This window comes from Coturnix japonica, chromosome 6 (assembly GCF_054131305.1).
Source record: "Coturnix japonica strain WE chromosome 6, WE-NBRP24, whole genome shotgun sequence".
NCBI classification, from domain to species: domain Eukaryota; kingdom Metazoa; phylum Chordata; class Aves; order Galliformes; family Phasianidae; genus Coturnix; species Coturnix japonica.
This window is the reverse complement of record NC_140668.1, coordinates 1,752,866-1,775,797: the sequence shown is the minus strand read 5'-3', so window position 1 is coordinate 1,775,797 and position 22,932 is coordinate 1,752,866. Positions and strand designations below refer to the sequence as shown.

At 51.7% G+C, this 22,932-nt stretch overlaps 1 protein-coding gene and 2 pseudogenes across 7 annotated transcripts; 1 reads left to right on the top strand and 2 right to left on the bottom strand.

The window, feature by feature from the left end:
- Positions 1–786: 786 nt before the first annotated feature.
- Positions 787–3,715, bottom strand: LOC146760227 (negative elongation factor E-like; annotated as a pseudogene). Its single transcript, XR_014947365.1, has 8 exons — positions 3,586–3,715; positions 2,882–2,954; positions 2,510–2,656; positions 1,973–2,047; positions 1,839–1,873; positions 1,321–1,375; positions 1,144–1,246; positions 787–1,056 (listed from the first exon to the last, which is right to left on the bottom strand). The product of XR_014947365.1 is annotated as a negative elongation factor E-like (transcript).
- LOC146760226 (superkiller complex protein 2-like) lies at positions 3,659–7,309 on the top strand. Of its 5 annotated transcripts, none has more exons than XM_085550746.1 (7): positions 3,659–3,892; positions 4,120–4,223; positions 4,367–4,749; positions 5,547–5,725; positions 5,899–6,088; positions 6,162–6,269; positions 6,386–7,309. In XM_085550746.1, exons 1-3 carry the CDS (start codon positions 3,659–3,661, stop codon positions 4,374–4,376), a joined length of 348 nt encoding a protein of 115 aa, XP_085406872.1. In that variant the 3' UTR covers positions 4,377–4,749; positions 5,547–5,725; positions 5,899–6,088; positions 6,162–6,269; positions 6,386–7,309. The 5 variants fall into 5 exon arrangements, with proteins under 5 accessions (XP_085406872.1, XP_085406870.1, XP_085406871.1 ...); XM_085550748.1 differs by having other exon boundaries at positions 3,823–3,892; positions 4,577–4,749; XM_085550744.1 differs by lacking the exon at positions 4,367–4,749.
- Positions 7,310–14,644: 7,335 nt separating this feature from the next.
- On the bottom strand, positions 14,645–22,919 carry LOC146760225 (negative elongation factor E-like; annotated as a pseudogene). The gene is made up of 6 exons (XR_014947364.1): positions 22,802–22,919; positions 22,432–22,578; positions 21,895–21,969; positions 21,761–21,795; positions 21,264–21,318; positions 14,645–21,189 (listed from the first exon to the last, which is right to left on the bottom strand). The product of XR_014947364.1 is annotated as a negative elongation factor E-like (transcript).
- Between the last annotated feature and the right edge of the window lie 13 nt (positions 22,920–22,932).

The following is a 22,932-nucleotide window of genomic DNA, read 5'->3' as shown; positions in this document are numbered from 1 at the left end:
TGGTCACAGTTGAGGTCCTGTGCATCCATTCCCTGCTCCTGGTTGGCTCCTTTCAGCAGCAAGAGGACAAAGCAGTTCTGTGACAGCCCAGAAGGACGTCCATCTGTGTGCTGCAGTGCCTGGCAATTGATCTCCTGATTCAGTGACGCTCCGAAGGCTTCAACCTCAAGCTCCTTCCTTCCTCCTCCCTTGGCCATGCTCAGCGTTGGGTGCAGCTGGAAGCTTCTTCAGTGCTCCCATTTCTTGGGTGGTCCCTATGTCTAGCTTGGAGTTCTGCCAGCTCTTGAGTTTTGTTGGTGTATGCTTTTGTTTTTGACTTGAATCCTTTAAGATAACTTAATGACAGTGTGGGGGTGGGAGGGAGCAGAATTATTCTGGTGTTTTGGACCAAATTTGCCACCAAGGATGGGGGGTGCCCCCTGCTTTCCACTTATCAGCAGTGATGCAGCAGCAGTGTGAGAAGCGGGAGCTGCACGCCGCAGCTGCTTTATTCCCCCCTTTCCCTTTTTCTGGACTTCCAGTGCTGTTTGCTGGCAGAGCGCGGTGCTGTGCTGATGATTTCTGGAAGCCAACACGTGTGCGCTTCGCTTGTCTCAGTTCAGAGTGCAGCCATCCCAGTCCTGCTGTGGGCACAGTGCAGCCCTGGCCCTGCTGGAGGACGCTATTCGCTATTTTCAGTTGCTATTGGCCGTGGCACATTCCATGCAGTGTGAATCTCTCTATCAGACATAACTGTATCAGTGGAATTGTGGGGGCTGGGAGGGAGGACACAGTGCTGCTGAGAGCAGGGCCAGGCAGCCCAGCATGCTCAGCACCACAGCCAGGTGAGGCTGGCAGTTCAGTTACAGGTGTGTGCAGCTGGTCACCACTCAGCCTCCCCCATTGCAGCTCCCCGTGTCCCACAGTTCCCCCATCCCTGTTCTCACACTGTCCCATTGTCACCCTGCCACACCACTGCTGTGTGCACTAAATCTTCATTCCCCCCAAAGAGGTCCTCATTGTCCACCACCTGCGCCCGCTTGTCGCGGTGTGAGCCCTTGGCACTGTTCTTCACGGCTGTTGGGGCACAGGATGGGGGCAGGCACTCCGCACTGCTGGCACCCCCACACCGTCCCTGTGCCCCCCCTGAGCCCCCCAGCTCACCCAGGGATCCCCACAGTGATTTCCCAGTGGCGGCATCGAGCAGCGGCTGCTTGCGGGCGATGCTGACACGGAGCTGCATGTCCTGCACCACGGCGCCGTTCAGCTGTGGGGTTGGGAGAGGGGTCAGCACTTGGGAGCAGCCCTTGTATCCGCCCACGGCTCCCACACAGCACCCACCTCGGCCATGGCCTGGTCAGCTGATTCCATCTTCTCGTAGGTGACAAAGGCACAGCTGTGGGGGGGTGAGGTCAGCACAGCTTCCACCCCATTCAGCACCACCCCACAACAGATGCACCCACACATCACTGACCCACCCACAGCTTTGTGCACGCCCCCTGCCCCTCTGCCCATCCCATCCCCTTTAGCCCATTCCCCAATTAACGGGGCCCACCCATGACCACACCCACCCGCATTAGCTTTGCCCCAGCCACACCCAATCCCATCCCCCACCCCCACCATTGACTCCATGACCACACCCACACCCATTAGCCCCGCCCCCTGCCCTTTAGCCCTGCCCACTTGCGCGGGCTGTCGACGAAACTGGGGTTAAAAAATGGGAGGAGCAAAATAAACAAAGAGAGAGGGCTCAAATATAGGGGGAGAAGAAAATAAAGGGATAGGAACCCTTTAAGGGTTTTTTATATTTAAGGATAATGAGGTGGGGGCAATAAAGAATGGGAGGGGGTGGCACTCACCTCTCATAGAGTGATTTTCTCTGGGGTCGCCGTGACTGCAGGGGTGTGGGAGGTTACAATGGGATCCCCATGTTGGGGATCCTGCCCCCCCTCCACCTCCTTTAATAACTGTGCCTCCCTGCCCCCCGCAGTACCTCAGGGGTGTCATCATCAGCTGAAACGCTGAGCTGGAAAGGCTGGAAGGTGGGGGCTGGGCCCTTCTCAGGATCCTGGGAGGAGTATAAAGAATAAAGAGGTAAAGGAAGAGGGGTAACTGGGGGAATTTTGAGAGGGTTTGAGAAAAATGGAGAGGTTGGGTAGGATTAGGGCAAGCTCAGGGGTTGTTAGGCTATTTGGGGTGGGATCTGGCTGGAAATAAAGGGAATGTAAGACAAAATGGAGGTGATATGAGGTGGCTTGGGAGGATTTGGATAGTTTTTGAGTGTTTTGTGGCATTTTAGGGCCTTTCTGCTGTATTTGTGGCGTTCTGGGGGCTATTTTTCTGGAATTCTTAGTGAGATCTGGGATTTTTTATGGAATTTGTGGCATTTTGGAGGAGTTTTTGTGGAACCGTGATGTTTTAGGGATGTTTCTGTAAGATTTGGGGTGAGCTCCGTGGGTCTGTGTGGGGCTCTGGGGGCACTTCGGCTCTAGGGGGGCTTTTTGGAGGGGTTCACCTTCACACCCCTCACCTTCAGCTTCCCCTCCAAGTGTGCGGGACCGTTTGAAGCCTGAGTTCTTGGTCTCAGCCTTGATGGCACTGATGGCTCTGGATTTAACCAGCAGCTTGGCCTGCTCCGTGGCCGTGGCAGTGTCCACAGGGGGCTGGTCTGACATGGCTGCAATGTGTGTGTGTTTAGGGAGGGGTGAGGGGGGATACAACCTCACCCCTCCCCAAATAAAAACAACCCCCAACCCCCCAACACCCTCAAAATACCATTAACCCCACATTAACCCCACATTAACCACACTTCCCTCCACCGCATCCCCCCCCCTGCATCCCTATGGCCTTGCTAGGCCCCAAGCTTCCCCCCTCCCCTTTGGGCCCCCCCACCCCGACTCACAGCGCTTGATGCCCCCCTGACTGCTGGGCCCGGTGTTACTCTGCTGCTTCTTTAGTGCCAGCAGTGCCTTTTTCTGCGGGGAAACGGCATTCAGGTCATTGGGGGGGGGGGGGGGGGGGGATAGGGTTAGGGTAGGGTTAGGGTAGGGTTAGGATTGGGGTTAGGGTTAGGGTTATGGTTAGGGTTAGGGATAGGGATAGGATTAGGATTAGGGTTATGGGGCGAGGCAATGAGGGGAGGTTGGGTGTCCCGGTGTGATAAAATGTTTGCTCATTAAGACCGGGATGTGGTAGCATTGTGGTGGAGTGCTTGTTCATTAGGACCGGGATGTGATGGTGGAATATGGAGGCCACAAGGGTTGCAGAACACTCTAATTTTATGGGTAGATTGTGTACTCTGCATAGTTACAGGCAAAGCGTGCCCCGATGGATACAAAGTTTCACGGAAGGACCAACCAAGGAACGACACACCAAGTGGCACGATCACGACCGACCAATTAAAGGACAATACACTCGGGATGGACCTTACAAAAGAAGTTGCAAGGGACGGGAAGGCGCGGCAGTTGGAGGAATGATAATCCCCCTGTCGTCCAGCGCTGAATTGCCTTTTTGTTTTACCCGCTACAATTAATAAAAGTTTCGAATTGGAACATTATTGGCTCATTGCTTATAAATTGATGACACCGGGTTGTTCCAGGCCGAAACCTTCTTGCGTAGCTTGGCGAAAGGCTTCTGCAGGGCCTGCTCCTCCTCCGTCAGACCCGGCGGCAGCGTCAACATGGCGGGGAATGGGGGATCCCTGTGGGGTCGCTCTGTGGATACGGGGGCCCTACAGGCCGCGGGGTGCTCGGTCTCCTTGGCAACGGCAGTAGTGCTCAGCTGCAGCACTTCCGCTCGGCAGCCGGAAGTTCCGGTCAGCAGCCGGAAGTTCCGCTCTGAGCTGAGGGCAGGGGGGGGAACGCTTCCGGGATCAGCGTCCGGCGGAGCTGCGGGATGGAGCTGGAGCGCATCGGTGGGGATGGGGGCTATAATGAAGGGCGGGGGGCTGGAGGGGGGTGTGTAATGGGGAAGGGAGGGTTGTAATGGGGAGGGGGCGGGTCTGTGGGCCCTGTGGGGGTTGTGAGGACCTGTGGGGCCTGTGGAGCCTGTGGAGGGGCCTCTGTGGGGCCTGGAGGGGCTGCACTGTTCTATGGGGCTCTGATTCTCCTCTGTGTTATTTTGCTCTTTCTCCCCCCGTAGCGCTGCCCCCCCCCGGCCCGCTGCACCTCCCCCTGGCGCTGTTGGAGTTGGGCTGTGCCGGTCGCTATGAACTCCTGCCGGGTCCCGCCCCGCCCCGCAGCACGGTGAGATCCTGCCGACCCCCCCGACCCCATCTGAGCCCCATAAAGGACGTTGTGGGTCCGCCTCCCCAGGGACCCCCGTAACCCCTCAGAGCCTGTGACCACCTCAGACTTCACCCAACTGACCCCTCCCCCCCGCCCCCCAGATCCTACTAACCGTTCCCAAGGGACCCTCCTGATCCCTCTTCCAGACCATTGCTGCCTGGAAGAAGGGAGTGGACTCCAAAGTGTGAGCCCAGAGTGTCTGCAGAAGACTGAGGGATTTTTCTTCATGAAAGCAATACTTTAGAAGTGCGTTCATTTCAGAAATGTGGACAAATGCTGCTATTGTCTCAACCTTCTCTCTTGGCCCTCAGCACAATGGTGCGCTGCCTTTCCAACCCCTCATGGCTCTGCTAGGTGCCAAGTGCTGTGCTTTAAGTCTGTTGTACGATGAGTGGCAGCAGAGACTTTCCAAGTGAGATACTTCATGCTGTGGATAAACAACAACAAATACAGCTGGGTAAATGTGTTCATCTTCCTCTAGCATGTAAGTGTTGCGGTAGCTGGTATCAGGGTACCATCCCGTTCTCTGCCATCCACGATGTTGTGGGAAGCTGTGGAGGAACTGCTCAAATGTATTCTCTCTAAGAGAGCGGAGCAGATATCTCCTAAATGCATATCCGAGCCGGTAAAATGGGCTCATATGAGTGGACACCTTCAGGAGGTGGCACTGATGTTCACTGTAGCCAAATGGCGAGAAATAGTTGACCATATGTGGGACTTTGTTATCTCCAAAAATAAGGAATACAAAATAAATACATTGAAGAATGTCAAGGGTCAGTAAGTAATAATGCCCCTAGTGATACTCCAGCACATTTGTCCTCTAGAACTGGTTCTATTTGACATGCAACTTCATACAGTTCAGTGATCAATTATTAGCCCAAAGGCATGGTTATGAGCATCCTAAAAGCATTTGTTGCACAAATTTTAAAAATCAATATATCAGAGTATATGAAAGTTGAAGACTTTTCCTAACTAGTTACAGGTGAACACAATGGGACCCTCGTGGATTTATTTCCAGGTTGCAGAAACTTAGGTTGCAGAGCAAACGTGTTTGTTCTTTTTAGTAGGTTTAACAGTAATGTTGTTATGCTGTGTTTGACTTGTCTCTTTTTTCACTTCTAGAGTATTGTCAATCGAGGCCTTGATTGAGTTATAATGGTTATGTTATTAATATAAGTAGTGTTGTTATTCTATAGGCAGTAGCTTGCTAATTAATAAAAAAGGGGGGGTCGCCGCGCTCCGACCCTGCAGAGCTCCACTCCATGCGGTACTTTGAAACAGGGATGACGGATCTCGGCCCCGGACTGCCCTGGTTCTTTGAAGTGGTGTACGTGGATGGCGAAATCTTCGTGCACTACAACCTGGTTATGCTGAGAGATGGAAACATTACCTGGAGGAAACCTGTGTGCAGTGGCTGCGGAGACATGTAGAGAACGGGAAGGCAGAGCTGGGGAGGACAGGTGAGGGGGAGGCTGCGGTGTGAGGCTGCAGGTGGGGCGGGGGCTCAGTGTGGGGAGCTCAGCCCGGCCCTCACTGCCGCCCACCTTCAGAGCAACCTGAGGTGTGAGTGTGGGGGAAGAAGGCCGACGGGATCCTGACCTTGTCCTGCCACGCTCACGGCTTCTACCCACAGCCCATCACTGTCAGCTGGGTGAAGGACAGCGTGGTGCTGGGCCAGGACACCCACTCGGGGGACATCGTGCCCAACAGCTACGGCACCTACCACACCTGAGTCACCATCGACGCGCTGCCAGGGGACGGGGACAAGTACCAGTGCTGCGTGGAGCATGCCAGCCTGCCCCAGCCCAGCCTCTACTCATGGGGTGAGTGAGGGGACGTGGGGCTGGGGGGCTCTGGGCTGCCCCTTCCCCTGCTGACAGCCCTGCCTTCCCCCAGAGCGGTCACAGTCCAGCCTGGTGCCCAACGTGGTGGGGGTGGTTGTTGCCGTTGTGGCCATTGCCATCATGGCTGGCGTTGGATTCATCATCTACAGACGCCATGCAGGTAAAAGTGGAGGGGTGTAGGAGGACAGTGGGGGCTGTGGGGGATTTGAGGCTCCCTCAGGAGCCCTCAGCCTGGCTGTGATGTGAACCTGTGCTGATGCATCTCTCTGTCTGCAGGGAAGAAGGAGAAAGGCTACAATGCGACGCCCAGTGAGTGATGAGGGCAGCGCTGTCCCCCACCTCTGCCCGGTGCCAGGGCAGCATTGGGGTCCCTGCTTTCTCCCAGGGTTCACCTTCCTGGTGTTCGGAGCTGCTCCATGCCCCACAGCAAGAACAGGGCTGGGGCTCATGGCTGTGAGAGTCCTTCCTTGTTTTCTGGCTCCAAGCTTGCTTCCTGAGGTGTTTCTTGTGAGAAGACTCTCAATGATTTATTGAAATGGCAAGTAATGGGTGCTACTGTGTGACAATCAATATCACTTTGTGGGTATTTGAATATTTGAAAGCACCTTCCCTCAGAGCTGTTTGCCTCCAGAAGAGTGCTCAGGACTGTTTATGAGCGGAAGATCTGGCCCGGGACTAAATAGCTCCAGCTTGGTGTGGGAAAACTGGGTAATGAAGCCATCGTGCCCTGTGAAAAACAGGATGCGGATGGGTATCCCTGCTCCCTCTTATCTGCTGGCAAGGCTCAGAAGATGGGAACAAAGGAATTTCTGCTAAGATCCCAGAGCCAGAAGCTTCCATTCCAAGGAGAGCTGACTCAACTACTTTGGATTCGAGCTGTCACTCCAAAGAGAGCTGACTTGACCACTTTGGACATATAAATAAGTTGGTGCTACCATTGGAAATTGTCATCGTGGTCACCATTAACAGAACAACGCCTGACGACCCACCACTAGTGAAGACCAATGACTGAACTACAAACCTCGATGGATCCATGGTGGTGAATATCTCCCTCTTGCTTCCTACAGAGACTCCTTGCTTCTATTTCATATTTTTACTGCATTCCCTTCCCCATCACCCTACACCATAATAGCGTCCGTCCTCCCCTTCCCCATCTCCCTGATAATGTCTTGTAATAAACTGGTCGGACCAATGTTTGAACCGTTGTTTCTTAATCTCACACCACGTATACGTATATCAAAGAACCTTGCCTCCCTCCTACAACCTGGGCTGAGACAATGGCTCTTCTTACCTTACAGGCCAGGAAGGTGGAACCAGCAACTCGAGCACAGCTGCGGTGTGGGGCTGGGGGTTGGAAGGGGTCCCTGTGCTCCTTGTGCTCCTTGTGGTGCTGCACCAGGGCTGGGCTGGGACTCTGCAGGGAGCTGAGGGTTGGGATGTGGACGTGACCCTATGGGACACCATCTCTTCTTCTTCACACAGGAAGTAACCAAACCGTCTGAGTGCTGTGCTTCAGCCTGCAAGGGGCCAACTGGCCACACGAGCATTTGTTCAGTTCGGTTCAGTTACAGTCTTTGCACTCCCTGTGCTATCTGCACCGCTTTGGCATGAAGACATGACTGGAAAGTTCATCCAGTATTGGGCTGAGCTGTGCTTCCCCCCCATAACCCACAGTGCTGCCACAGCCACATTCTGAGGGCAGACACCCAGCTTCCATAACCAACCATGCACTGAGGCTGAGCTGCCCACACCCCACATCCCAACCTGCTCCTCTACAAAACATCTCCACTTTATTCCATACAAATCCCAGAGCATCCCACTCTTCCCATCCTGCAGCGGGGAGCGGAGACAGCCACAGCTCCCCATGTCCCATCGCATCCCACTCCAGCTGCCCTGCGGTCCTCAGTGCTGCAGCAGCCGGCTGTAGGGTCCACCGCGGGTCCTCAGTTCGGTGGGTGTCCCCATCTCAGCCATGGTGTCATGCTCCAGCACCACAACATGTTCTGCCTTCTCCAGCATCCGGGGTTGATGGCTGATGAGCAGCATTGACTGGTCCCCCCTGTTGGGCATTGGGTAGGTTTGTGGCATGGCATTAAGCTGGTACATTCGGTGTTACACGCTGTGTGTGAGTCCCGTCCGTTCCCGTGTGCGGAGGCACGGTACTTTCACACAGCAGCCTTGATTTGTCGCCGGTTAGGGAGGCGACAGCCTTCATGTCAGAAATGTGGACAAATGCTTCTGTTGTCTGAACCGTCTCTTGGCCCTCAGCACAATGGTGCGCTGCCTTTCCAACCCTTCACAGCACTGCTAGGTGCCAAGTGCTGTGCTTTAAGTCTGTTGTACGATGAGTGGCAGCAGAGACTTTCCAAGTGAAATGCTTCATGCTGTAGATAAATAACAACAACAAATACAGCTGGGTTAATGTGGTTGTCTTCCTGTGGCATATTAGTTGAAGCAAAAAAGAAAATCCCCATCCCTTCTTGCTGGTGCTCTTGGCCACCCCCAGGAAGGGCTGAAAAGCTCTTCCAGGTCCTTTCCTTTGAGCCTTTGCTGCAGAGGGTCCCCACAGATTCCACTCCAAGATCTCCCTAAGCCTCCCTGTTTCCTACAGCTGTAGGCACTGATCCTAAAACAGCTGGGCTCTGTTTCCAGCCTGTGGGACCCCAGGAGTTCCTCACACCATCTTCTGCAAAGCCAGAGCTGCCCACAGTCCCCCACAGCCACTCTTCCCACTACATACGTCAGGGTGCGGATGCAGCGCTCTGAGTCCCAGATGTCCCACACTTTGATGTACGACGTGGACACGGTGAACACCAACCCCGTGTGGCTGCAGTACTTGATGGAAACGACATTATTTGGGTGACCCTTGAGGGAAGCAATTTCCTGACCCGTCACCAAGTTCCACATCTTACAGCTCCAGTCTGTAGGAAGAAGAACGTGCCTGAGAGAGTTGGGCTGGGGAGTTCATCCGTGGCATGGAGGCACCGACTCCTTCCCAAGCGCTGCCTCCCACCACCCACAGCTCCTCTCCAGGGCAATGGAGCCAGCCTGCTCCAGCACCTGGACATCAGAAGGCAGGGACAGGGGAGCAGCCCAGAAGGAGCCATCCCTGCCATGCACCCCAATTCCCCACGCCAGCCTGGGGAGATCTATGAGAATAGCGCATAAAAAGCCAGCAGCCCCCACACCTGTTCTGTCCAACATATACCTTTTTAGGCAGTGAAAAGCAGTTCATCGGTGGCAACCAGGCAGAGCACAGGCTTGGTGTGTCCTTCTGCCACAGAGACGCACTGCAGTGGGGCTGTCCGGGCATTCTTGGTGCCACCCACTGGATTAATGATGCCCCCTGCATGGGAAAGAAAGAAGGTGGGGTAGGTATGTGGAAAGGCACAGCACTGTAAGGTCCTACAGGCATGGGAAAGCATGAGCTGCCTCACCCCCAAGCATCTTCCACTTCCTGGTAGGGCAATGGGCCCCTCCATCTGAACTCAGGAATATCTGAGCAATCATCTTCATGTTAAACCTTGGCATCTCCCCACTAGCAGCCCCTGCCTAACGGCTCTGCCCAGGTGACACAGACTGTGAGACGTGATGCTCACGGCCTCTGCTCTGAGCCAGGAAACTCAGCTCATTGGACCTCAGCTCAGTTGAGGACAAACTGCACTTTCTCCATCCTGAAGCTCTGACAGGAACGCTTCATTAGACCTATTTCATGGCAGTTCCTTCAAGCTGCCAGCCAGCCTGTGGTTGGCAACGTTTGGAAACGGAGCTGTACTCCTTTAAAACCAACAGGATGACAGGGGGCAGCACTGGCATTTGCATCCAGCACCCTGCGCCCGATGCTGGCTCAGAGGATCCATCCTCACCAAACCTTCTTCCAAGGGACGCCCTGCAGGCACCTCATCCCTCCGGCCACAGCATCTGCCAATTACTTCCACATCAGAGCGTTCAGAACACTGAGGTCCAGCAGCCCCACTGCTGCAGTCCTGAGCTTTGTGGACACCAGCAGCTCTTTCCTGCTGGCATTCCAAGCGCCGCCTGGGGCTCCGAGCTGTGCTAAATCTTTTCCTATGAGCAGGCAAAAGAAGGCAGGAGGCTGGAGAAGGGCAGGCCCAGGGCTGCATGAGGTCTGCATTAGTCAGGAGGGTGAAGGTAAGCTCATTAATTCGGGTTTCGAAGTCACAGGAGTGCGACCTCCTTCTCAATTAGCAGCTGTGCTCACACATTCAGCAGCTCTCCTCTGACCCCTAGTGTTGCTACTGGCCTCGAAGTGACACCGAGACCAAAGGGAAATCCCGGCTCCCCAGGGTGAGATGCGATCAGAGCAAACAGCTCAAGGTGACAAAGCACACACGCGCCTGGAGCCGTGAATCCAGTGGCTGCTGAGAGCAGAGAACCCATCAGCACCAGAGGTGCTCCTAAAGGGCAATGAGAAGCTTGTCCTTGCGCTGGGACAAACTCAGGAGCACATTCAGCCCGAGGCTGAGCTCTGCACAGCAGTGACTTGGCTTCTGGGGCAGAGAGCTCTGCTCACACAGGACCCAGCACTGCAGAGATACGGCCAGGAGTGGGGAACGCCTGCACGTGTTTCCCTGGAAGATGCTTGCAAGAAAAACACACTGACAGTGCCCAGTGTTGCTCACCCCAGCATTACAGTCCTGCAGGAGAGCCAGGGATGGGACAGGACATGCTGACAAGAGATGGCACAGAGTGTGTGATGAGGACCTCAATCTGCTTATTAAGCGGATGATGCGGAGAGGTCTGGCTGATGAAGCTTCTCACTGTGTGAGTCGGTCAGCATTAGAGAAAGCCAGCAAGGAGATCTGTGAGCTTGTGCAGGGGACAAAGAGGCGCAGAAGCTGCTACCCGCCCTTGGTGCTCTTAGAAAGTTAACTGAATTGGCCAAGGAGGAGCGGGAGTTATGGCTAACCTGTTTCCTGCAGGGGTGAACCCCAGAGGTTTGAGACCAAATGAGGTTTGGCAGATGGATGTCACAGACTTCCCAGAGTTTGGGTGTTTCCGTCACTTGCATGTCACAACTGACACATGCAGTGGTTTTCTCTGGGCTGTGGCACAATCTGGACAGACCGCCATGCATTACATAAAAGCGTTGTGCATGGCCATCGCTGTCATGGGTGTACCTTACGAGTTAAAGACTGACAATGACCCAGGATATAGAAGTGCATGTTTTGGACGCTGGTGCACAGCTTGGGGCATTAAGCATATCTTCAGCATTCCCGGCAGCAGCACCTGACAGGCTATTATGGAGTGTGCACATCAGACCTTGAAGGGGCATCTTCGTGCGCTTAAAGAGGGGGGAGGGCTGGAGGGGCTTGAGCTGTGCCCACACGCTCTCCTCCTGCGTGAGAGAATCGGATGTGAGACCATCAGCTGACCGAATGGACACCAATAGGTCAGGTCCTGATCAGACCTGACGCAGGGCCATGGCTCCCAGACCCTATGCCACTCCTCGTCATGGGCAGGGGATACGCCTGTGTCGGGACTTCAAATGGGCCCCGCTGGCTGCCGGCACGTTGGGTTAAGCCGGCACCAAACGACGAGCCATCCTGCGCACCGTGAGGATCCGAACATCTCAGCGCCGGTTTTGGTCAATGTCTCCTTGGTTAATGTCTCCAGTGCAGCCAGTGATTTGACGTCAGCACTGGGCAGCGGCTGCTGGTAACGGCACATGAGACTGCGTTGCTCCCAATGTGCCTGAAGGTCCGAACTGGGAATCCAGCCTTTTTGCCGGACTGATAGTTCGTAATCCCCCGGTGGTGGACATTCAGAACGATTCTGCACAACCAATATGTTTTTGTCTTCTTATTTGGTTATGGAGTGTGACATTATAATGCACACTGGACAGAACTGGATTGCCACGAAGATTCTGTACAATAGTGTTACATTGAACTTGGAAAAGTTGTAACTCCATTGTGTACTGTGCTGTTATCTTGAACTTGAATGCACTGTTCTCTACAAGTTGACTAAGTGTTGCCATACAGCATTTCACAATTGTTAGGCAGATTGCTGTTGTGTGCTTTCAGGATTGTAGGCACTACAGCTGCATCACTTTGGTATGTTATTATGACAGCTTCATTGTTTTTCGCATATGTTTAATGTTTGATTCATTTGCGGAATAGCCTTAAATGTGCGAATCATCTTTGGAGTAACAGGGAGTACGTGGGGGAACCTTTACAGGGGCTGGAGATGATAAAGAGGGGGGAGATGTTGGGTATTGGGCAGGTGGTGCCTGCGTGCACCAGGGCTGGAGTCAGGGAGGTCACGGGTATCTGATAGGGGCGGTCACCTGCACCATTAAATAGGGTTTGTGGCATGGCATTAAACTGGTACTTTCGGCGTTACACACTGTGTGTTCTGGTTAGCATTTGGGCTGCTGTGCTAACAGATGTGTCTGGGGTTATCTTGTTTTAAAATGGAAGGGCTCGTAAGGAGCAGAGGGATGTGAGGTATTTCTAGTCCGCTTCATGCTCCCGATTCTAGAACCCTTCCAATTGTGAGGAGAACAGAAGTGCTGAGCTGTGTGCGTGTTCCACGGTGCAGAGTCCAGTGGCAGTTGGTGCCCGGTGTCTGTGCTGAGCAGCATTGAGGTCCTTAGGAACGTAGGAATCTGCCAATCTGTTGTGAAGGTACTAAAGGTAAAAAGGCAGCATTTCTATCAGTATTGGAGGAGGGAAGGAAACTTTGTCCTTAACTGCTGTTTTTGTTCCCTTTGTCATGCAGTCAGTCCAGCAACTAACTTGAGAACCCGACTTCTTCTCTCTTTAGTTTAGATTTGGAAAAATTCCCTGAAAAAAAAAACTTTTTTTTTTGGAAAATTCACTAGTGTTTGTGTGAGTAAAAGGTTCCAGCCTTTCCTTACTGACTGTAGGAAATGCTTAGCACAGAAAAGTGCAGCACTTTAATGAAAGAGTTCCAAATCACTTGAATTTGATCTTCTGTCTGTCCTGGTTGTAGGTTTTACTGCCTTTGATACCTTAAAAAAAAAACACCAACAAAACAAACCTAAAATACCAAAATATTTGATTTTTACATCAGAAAAGAAAAAAAAACAACAACCCAAACCATTGTTGTGGCTGAGCAGAACGTGCTGCAGCTCCATGCAGTGCTGAGTTACAGTATTCAGGCACATGTGTGTGGATTTGTGTATTGATACGCACTGTCATGCTTTTGCTGTACAGGTAACAAAGACAGGGGAAGGTTTTAGTGTTTTCTTCATAGGTGAAGAAACCTTGAAGACCAGAAATTCCAACTTACAGAATTTGACATTGGCAAAGTGAGGAGGAAAATTCTTCCTACCCCGTTATTCTTAATTGACGGATTCAGTGTTGGTTCGGCCTACAGGAGAAGTGAACTGCAAGGCTTGGAAGATCGCTGTCTTTGCTGAGGTTGTCCAGGTGGGTGAGCTTGAAGACCTGCAGCGGTCAGACAAATGTGTTGGGGTTACTCACTGCTGTCACTCGTGGTGTTGAAGGAGGGGCTCCATTGGAGGGCTTGCAGCCGTGCAGCCCAGGGGCTCCGTGCTGAGTCAGGGTGATGTTACTAGAGTTTGACCACTGTTGAGGAGGGCAATGTTTTGAAACAACTGCTCCTGAGAGACTGATTGAATGAAGAGAAGAAAGCTGGGAAGATGATAGATAGGAGCACAGCTCAACTTTGTGTGCTTCTGATATTTCAGTTTTTTCTTGCATGCTCAGCTTCTCTTTGCTTTTGTGGCCTTTGCCTTGCAGGTTGTTTTTCTGCATTTAAGCTTTTACTGGGTGAATGTTGTGTAGGGGGGAATTTCCTTGTTCACCCAGTAGCCAGTTGGATGGGCAACTGGAGACTCAGCATTTATCTGTGTGGGTTTTCAGCCTTGCCTGCCATCTTTGTGCAGTGGTTGTAAGGTTAGGATCAAAGTTTTAAATTGATCCTTTTCTTCCAGTAGCTACTCTGCCAAGTCCACCAGAGTCTGCAGGTGACGATCCGAGGGCAGCTCAGATAACAGTGCAGCAGAGCAAGCTTTCCGTGCAGTCCGATCCCTCTCCACAGTCGATGGAAGTGATGGAAGTGGAAAACTCAGAGAATGTCCCAAGCCCGACACATCCTCCCGTTGTCATCAATTCTGCAGATGATGACAAAGGTGATGGTGAGTGTGGTTGATTTCCTGGTTCTCTAGTAGTTACTCTATTCACTTAGGCTGCTTCTATGGGTTTACCAGGTAAGTGTAGCTGTTTAAATAAAGAACCCATCTGTAGTCACTTACATTTGTACTTAAGAATATTAACTGTGGGCAGAAGTGTCATTGTATGAGCTACATAAATGTGGGAAATCTGATTGAATTCCTACCGCATAACTAAAGAGGCTGATTTTTTCTTTCCTTGTACAGACCAGCTTTCTAAGGAGGGAGAAGAAATAAAAACACCTGTCCAGCAACCAGCTAAAGAAAACCATCATGGATTGCGGATCATTTCCATTAGGAAATCTAATGCTGATACAAAACAAGGTATTCCAGGATTAATCAGAAGCACTTGCCAATTAACTCCAAAGCAATTTATTGTACAAACACAACAGAACATAGGGTTGCTGAATGGACTCAGCTATTTCCATGATCTTGTTCCTACCTCGTAACTTCATGTGCCTTTCAGATTAGGAAGGTAAACTCCTTTGTTTACAGCATTAGAGCACGACAAGGCCACAGCATGGAGTTTAAGTGCCTGTATGTGCATCTTTTCAACCAGTGGTGAAAGCCACATTTGCTGATAGAGGAATCTAATGTCATGTGGATGGGATAAAGTAAGGGATAAAGCCTACTTTTAATATCCAGAAGGATGAAAGGAGGGCAGCAGACAGACATCAGGTCCATGGTGCTCTTAGCTGTAGGGAGAGCTGACAGGGTTTGTTCTGCATGCTTCTGAGCAGGAGGCAGTTTGCAGAGCTGTGGTCCTCAGCGTGTGCCTTTGTCCTTCAGTCTCATTCACTGCTCTGTGTTCCCAGATAACAGTCTGAATTTTGGAATAAAAACACTTGAAGAAATCAGACTGAAGAAACAAAAGGATAAAACCAAACAACAAAGTGGTGAGTTCATATGCCCTACTTTGTTATCCTTCTGATAATACTCAGATAGCTGGCACTGTGTTGGGGAATAGAGCTGTGCAGTGGTTGTTGCACATTGGACAGTAGTGAGTAACAAATGCGCTTTGGTCTTTGTGACGGTTCTGTCAGGTTTGTTTTTGTTGTTGGCAGTGGCTTTTCTTTTTCCTGTTGTAAACACTGTCTGTTTGTTCACTTGGATCAGAAGGGCCTTCAGGAGCTCCTGCTCATCAGCTCCAATCTCAGACTGTTCCTGTGCCGAAGAAGGAGAATGTGCGGACACTGGTCAGAACTGTGACGCTGTCTGCAAAGCAGGGTAATGATGAGTACCTTTGTTTGCATTTGGTGGCTCCTAAGTGGAATGGATAAATTACAATTGGGACTTACCCTGAGTGCATTACAGTTGCAATATTATTTTCTGTCAGGGCTGTCAAAGTGGTATCTTTTGGGTGTCTTTGTTTTGGGTGGGAAATGAGCTCACAGGTCAGTAATTCTGTTGGTTTCTGTCAAATAAGCAGTTTGTTTTTCTTTGTTTTAGGGGAGGTGCCTGTGATTCGACTGAATATTGCTGATAAACCTGGAAAACAGGAATCCTCTGTAGGTAAGGGCTGCTTGTGAGCTGCTGTTTGGCTGCCTCCACATAAATGGGAGGGCACTGCTGAAGCAGGAGGGAGGAAAGTGTGTCGTGGGTCTGTGATGACTCCAAGTGGCACACAAGTGTAGCAGCTGGAAGGTGAATTTGAGAACATACACTTGGAGAAACCAAAGTTTGTGGTTGACTTGTAAAAATCTTTCTCCAAAGGAATTATCTTAGGAATGTTGTTGTTTTCTCTCTGTAGCTGATGTCAGTGGCCTTCCGCTGAAACACAGCCTCGCAGAAAGGCTGGGGAAGAAGATCAAGATTGACAGAGCACCAAGGAGAGGTAAATGGTCATTGGTGTTTGCTGCACAGATTCTCTAGGCTTTCTGCTTATTCTTTCTCAGGAGCGTTGTTGTTGGGAACACGTATATTCTGTAATATTATGACAAATCTGGAAACTTAAGCTCTCGTTGGACTCTCATTTAATCATTACGCTTCTCCTTTCTTGATGATGGCAGAGAACGGTGCCAAGCCAGCAGGGGAGATCCATGTCAAGACTCTGGAAGAGATCCGTCTTGAGAGAGCGAATCAGCGAGGAGAAACCCCAGCTGCCCCCCAGGCAGAAGGGTGCTGTAAGGTGGAGGATCCCAGCTCCGGGGTGAGGCCTTGTCCTGCACTTCACATTAAAACCTACTCGGAAGCCCTGGCTGAAAGGAAACACAAATAACTGGAGGAAGAGAAGCAAAAAGTAGAAGAGCTTCTTACTGACAAGAGAGCTGAGGGTAAATGCAAGAACAAGAGAATTTTCCTTCCACCTGGGCCGGGTAACGTGAAACTGGAAGAGCCACGGCGTAAAATCAAGAGATTGGAAGAAATTCATATTAAAACTTTGGAAGAAATCAAGCAGGAGAAAGCCCTGCGGATGCAGCAGGTCGCAAAGCCAGCAGGTAAGGAGGTGCTTCACTGTCTGCTCTGCCGAAGTGCTTCCCCTGTCAAGCAAATGGAGTTTGCTTAGAATTGCCTGGGCTGTTTCTTACAACATGCAAAGGCAGGAAGTGCCAGGATGTCCATCCATGTGTTTTTCCATTGAATCCATGGTGTCTGCCTGCTTCATTCTGGAAAATTCATTCGCTGTGAGGTTTTGTAATTCAGTTTCTCTTGTACATTTTTTTTTCTGCCATGTTTTTGGTGTGGCGTGTTCTGTGTGTTGATGCCAAGGTTGCCTTCATCTTTGGCGTGTGTTGCTTAGTTAGATATGTAAATGTATTTGAAAAGCATGGATTGACTCCTCAACAAGGGGGCCAACCTCTGTCAGAAAGGTCAGGGGGGTGAGTTATTCATTGGGGAGGTGAAAGGCTTTGTGATGAGACAGCATGTGAAGGAGGGAAGAGCTTGGATACTGTATGGACTGCGTGATGCCGCCTCTGTCTGTGCTTTGTTATTGAATGTGAGGAAATAAGCGCATGGAGGAAACACTGGCACTCAGGTTTCTTTCTATGCTAGCTGTTGACCAAATGATTTTCTTTTTCCTTGTTTTAAAGCAGCTGGAAGAGAAGAGAAAAAGACTGTGGAATGGAGTAGGGCTGCTCCCAAAGCTGTCTCTGCACCCGCAGAGGTGAGTCCCTTCTGAAGATGGACACATTGACACAATTTCTTCACATGTTCTCATGTCTCACTGCTCACCATGTGCCACCATCATGAGTGCATTCCTACCTTCCTGCCTTTGGTGAAGAGCTGCAGCCATGTTTCACAATCCTGATACTTTCAATGGCTTTCCCAGACAGCTTTGCACTCCTCAAACTCAGAATTGATCTGATTGTATCTGGCAGTGAGGCAGTAACCCTGCTGGCACCAGGTACAACATGTGAGGTTAACGTGGGAGCACTGGATACAAAAAGGCCACGATGGCTTCATGTTCAGGGAAATCAGACTGTGGGTGGATGTTGTGTAGGGGAACAGGAATGACTTTCTGTTGCTCAAATAGAATGTGGTAGGTAACAACTCCAATACTGTGCTGATTGAAACGAGCTTGCTTTGTTAATTGCACACATTTGAAACAGTGTTTTCACAGCAAAGCATGGATCTTGCTATATGCAGGCATTTATGAAAGGGTCAGTGACCCAAGTGACAGGAATGTACTGTTCCAGGTGCAGCCGTTTTTGCAATATCTCCAATGTGATTTCCTTCATACACTCCCCCTGGTGTTTGTTCTGATTTTGCACTTACTTTATTTCTTTTTAGCCCTGGGATCAGAGTACACTAGATTCTAGAGCTCAAGCAAATAGCCTTGACGGGACAATAAAGGAGAAGCTGCAGCTGAGACAACCAAAGAAGCTGAAGAAGGAAGTGGCTGCTGTGCCGGCTGCTGCTGAAGAAACAGTCAAAGGTAAAAGTGCAGAGCTTAGCAGTCCTGAATTCACCCTTCATGGTCAGCTTATCAGCTTGCAAAGGCCTAAGTGAAATCTCAGCACGGTGGGCACCAGCATTGCCAGGGAAACCATCAGCCCAACCTCAGGAGCAGAGAACTATGAATGAGTGTTGAGTGTGAGGTGGTCCTCGGAAGTAAAGGGACCTGAGTGCTCATGGTGGGTGCGTGCCTTTGCTTAGTGCTAGAAAGGGAAATGCTTATTTTCTTAGTTCACTTGTGTTCCTTCCAGCCAGACTTCAGCTTGAGAACAAGGGACAGACAGTGGCACTGAGCTGCAGACTTACCTGTGTGATAAACCCCTGGATGTATTTTGTGGGTCTGTTGTGGCTTGCACAGCGTCTGGTTGCACACTCTTGTCTGTAGCTCCTGCTTTTTCCTTTCTCTAGAGGGACCATGTATTGCTTTCTCCTGCTGTATGGCTGTTTCCCTTGTCTGGGTTATAATATGGTGTAGCTGAGCAGTTTCTTTGTTCCTTTGGTCGGACTGTTGGTATGAAGCACTTACTGTGGAAGATACTGCTGAGATTTGTGGAAAGAGGAATGTAATTTTGCTGGCCAGATGTATTTAACTGTGGAGAAGAGCTGTGGGAATGACAGGGCAACCTGGACTCCTCTCAAGGCACAATTGTACCAGCTCTCTCTTCTTCCTGTAGCCAAGGGCAACGTGTGTGAGAGGCCTTGGGATGGCAAAGCCAGCAGCCCCATAAAGCGAGCAAGGAAGAGGAAGGCTGCTGAGATCTCTCCCTCTGCTGTGGCAGCTGTGAATCCTCAGAGAAGTACTGAAGAAGAGGAGCCTCCAGCTAAAAAAGCTAAAATAGCAGCTTTGGTAAGGAGGGGAGGAAGCGTCAGTGGTGTCCTGGTCAGGCTTACTGTTAATGTCCTTCAGGAGCCCCTTGGCCCCCATGTTGGGTTAAGGCTCAGCAGTGCTGAAGGAGAAGCGCTGCAGAGGAAGGATCTCCTGAGCAATCATTGACTTTGTCTTCCTTCTTCCCAGACTGCTGCTCCAGCCCTGCCGGAGGTCAGCCTGCTCACCAAGGCTGTAGGAGAAGATGACTTTGAAAAGTTCATCTCAGAAATCTTAGCAGGGGAACTGGAAGCCAAGTGCAACGTGTGTGAGAAGCCTTGGGATGGCAAAGCCAGCAGCCCCATAAAGAGAGCAAGGAAGCGGAAGGCTGCTGAGATCTCTCCTTCTGCTGTGGCAGCTGTGAATCCTCTGAGAAGCACTGAAGAAGAGGAGCCTCCAGCTAAAAAAGCTAAAATAGCAGCTTTGGTAAGGAGGGGAGGAAGTGTCAGTGCTGTCCTGGTCAGGCTTACTGTTAACGTCCTTCAGGAGCCCCTTGGCCCACATGTTGGGTTAAGGCTCAGCAGCGCTGAAGGAGAAGTGCTGCAGAGGAAGGATCTCCTGAGCAATCATTGACTTTGGCTTCCTTCTTTCCAGACTGCTGCTCCAGCCCTGCCGGAGGTCAGCCTGCTCACCAAGGCTGTAGAAGAAGATGACCTCGAAAAGTTCATCTCGGAATTCTTAGAGGAAATGGAAGGACAATATGACTTGGAGCTGGAGAAGGACGTGGATGAACTCCATCTTGAACTTTCTGAGATGATTGATAGTATATCTGAGTAGTCTTGTAGTATATATATATAAATAAATATTTTAAAAGGCTTCACAATGAGTCTTAAAGCACAGCTGAACTGGTAAAAGATTGGCAGACTACATTCCATTGTCCTGAGTTTTCCTGCTGGTCAGAGTTGAGGTCCTGTGCATCCATTCCCTGCTCCTGGTTGGCTCCTTTCAACAGCAAGAGGACAAAGCAGTTCTGTGACAGCCCAGAAGGACGTCCATCTGTGTGCTGCAGTGCCTGGCAATTGATCTCCTGATTCAGTGACGCTCCGAAGGCTTCAACCTCAAGCTCCTTCCTTCCTCCTCCCTTGGCCTTGCTCAGCGTTGGGTGCAGCTGGAAGCTTCTTCAGTGCTTCCATTTCTTGGGTGGTCCCTATGTCTAGCTTGGAGTTCTGCCAGCTCTTGAGTTTTGTTGGTGTATGCTTTTGTTTTTGACTTGAATCCTTTAAGATAACTTAATGACAGTGTGGGGGTGGGAGGGAGCAGCATTATTCTGGTGTTTTGGACCAAATTTGCCACCAAGGATGGGGGGTGCCCCCTGCTTTCCACTTATCAGCAGTGATGCAGCAGCAGTGTGAGAAGCGGGAGCTGCACGCCGCAGCTGCGTTATTCCCCCCTTTCCCTTTTTCTGGACTTCCAGTGCTGTTTGCTGGCAGAGCGCGGTGCTGTGCTGATGATTTCTGGAAGCCAACACGTGTGCGCTTCGCTTGTCTCAGTTCAGAGTGCAGCCATCCCAGCCCTGCTGTGGGCACAGTGCAGCCCTGGCCCTGCTGGAGGACGCTATTCGCTATTTTCAGTTGCTATTGGCCGTGGCACATTCCATGCAGTGAGAATCTCTCTATCAGACATAACTGTATCAGTGGAATTGTGGGGGCTGGGAGGGAGGACACAGTGCTGCTGAGAGCAGGGCCAGGCAGCCCAGCATGCTCAGCACCACAGCCAGGTGAGGCTGGCAGTTCAGTTACAGGTGTGTGCAGCTGGTCACCACTCAGCCTCCCCCATTGCAGCTCCCCGTGTCCCACAGTTCCCCCATCCCTGTTCTCACACTGTCCCATTGTCACCCTGCCACACCACTGCTGTGTGCACTAAACCTTCATTCCCCCCAAAGAGGTCCTCATTGTACACCACCTGCGCCCGCTTGTCGCGGTGTGAGCCCTTGGCACTGTTCTTCACGGCTGTTGGGGCACAGGATGGGGGCAGGCACTCCGCACTGCTGGCACCCCCACACCGTCCCTGTGCCCCCCCAGAGCCCCCCAGCTCACCCAGGGATCCCCACAGTGATTTCCCAGTGGCGGCATCGAGCAGCGGCTGCTTGCGGGCGATGCTGACACGGAGCTGCATGTCCTGCACCACGGCACCGTTCAGCTGTGGGGTTGGGAGAGGGGTCAGCACTTGGGAGCAGCCCTTGTATCCGCCCACAGCTCCCACACAGCACCCACCTCGGCCATGGCCTGGTCAGCTGATTCCATCTTCTCGTAGGTGACAAAGGCACAGCTGTGGGGGGGTGAGGTCAGCACAGCTTCCACCCCATTCAGCACCACCCCACAACAGATGCACCCACACATCACTGACCCACCCACAGCTTTCTGCACGCCCCCTGCCCCTCTGCCCATCCCATCCCCTTTAGCCCATTCCCCAATTAACGGGGCCCACCCATGACCACACCCACCCGCATTAGCTTTGCCCCAGCCACACCCAATCCCATCCCCCACCCCCACCATTGACTCCATGACCACACCCACACCCATTAGCCCCGCCCCCTGCCCTTTAGCCCTGCCCACTTGCACGGGCTGTCGACGAAACTGGGGTTAAAAAATGGGAGGAGCAAAATAAACAAAGAGAGAGGGCTCAAATATAGGGGGAGAAGAAAATAAAAGGATAGGAACCACAAATAATGAGGTGGGGGCAATAAAGAATGGGAGGGGGTGGCACTCACCTCTCATAGAGTGATTTTCTCTGGGGTCGCCGTGACTGCAGGGGAGTGGGAGGTTACAATGGGATCCCCATGTTGGGGATCCTGCCCCCCCTCCACCTCCTTTAATAACTGTGCCTCCCTGCCCCCCGCAGTACCTCAGGGGTGTCATCATCAGCTGAAATGCTGAGCTGGAAAGGCTGGAAGGTGGGGGCTGGGCCCTTCTCAGGATCCTGGGAGGAGTATAAAGAATAAAGAGGTAAAGGAAGAGGGGTAACTGGGGGAATTTTGAGAGGGTTTGAGAAAAATGGAGAGGTTGGGTAGGATTAGGGCAAGCTCAGGGGTTGTTAGGCTATTTGGGGTGGGATCTGGCTGGAAATAAAGGGAATGTAAGACAAAATGGAGGTGATATGAGGTGGCTTGGGAGGATTTGGATAGTTTTTGAGTGTTTTGTGGCATTTTAGGGCCTTTCTGCTGTATTTGTGGCGTTCTGGGGGCTATTTTTCTGGAATTCTTAGTGAGATCTGGGATTTTTTATGGAATTTGTGGCATTTTGGAGGAGTTTTTGTGGAACCGTGATGTTTTAGGGATGTTTCTGTAAGATTTGGGGTGAGCTCCGTGGGTCTGTGTGGGGCTCTGGGGGCACTTCGGCTCTAGGGGGGCTTTTTGGAGGGGTTCACCTTCACACCCCTCACCTTCAGCTTCCCCTCCAAGTGTGCAGGACCGTTTGAAGCCTGAGTTCTTGGTCTCAGCCTTGATGGCACTGATGGCTCCGGATTTCACCAGCAGCTTGGCCTGCTCCGTGGCCGTGGCAGTGTCCACAGGGGGTTGGTCCGACATGGCTGCAATGTGTGTGTGTTTATGGGGAGTGAGGGGGATACAACCTCACCCCTCCCCAAATAAAAACAACCCCCAACCCCCCAACACCCTCAAAATACCATTAACCCCACATTAACCCCACATTAACCACACTTCCCTCCACCACATCCCCCCCCCTGCATCCCTATGGCCTTGCTAGGCCCCAAGCTTCCCCCCTCCCCTTTGGGCCCCCCCACCCCGACTCACAGCGCTTGATGCCCCCCTGACTGCCGGGCCCGGTGTTACTCTGCTGCTTCTTTAGTGCCAGCAGCGCCTTTTTCTGCGGGGAAACGGCATTCAGGTCAATGGGGGGGGGGGGGGGGGGATAGGGTTAGGGT

Excerpts from the sequence above, each read along its gene's own strand:
- LOC146760226 (XM_085550744.1), top strand. The coding sequence starts at position 3,659 with ATGGCGGGGAATGGGGGATCCCTGTGGGGTCGCTCTGTGGATACGGGG. Across the intron at positions 3,893-4,119 it reads GATGGAGCTGGAGCGCATCG|CGCTGCCCCCCCCCGGCCCG; the intron begins GTGGGGATGGGG and ends CTCCCCCCGTAG. Across the intron at positions 4,224-5,546 it reads CCGCCCCGCCCCGCAGCACG|GGATGACGGATCTCGGCCCC; the intron begins GTGAGATCCTGC and ends ACTTTGAAACAG.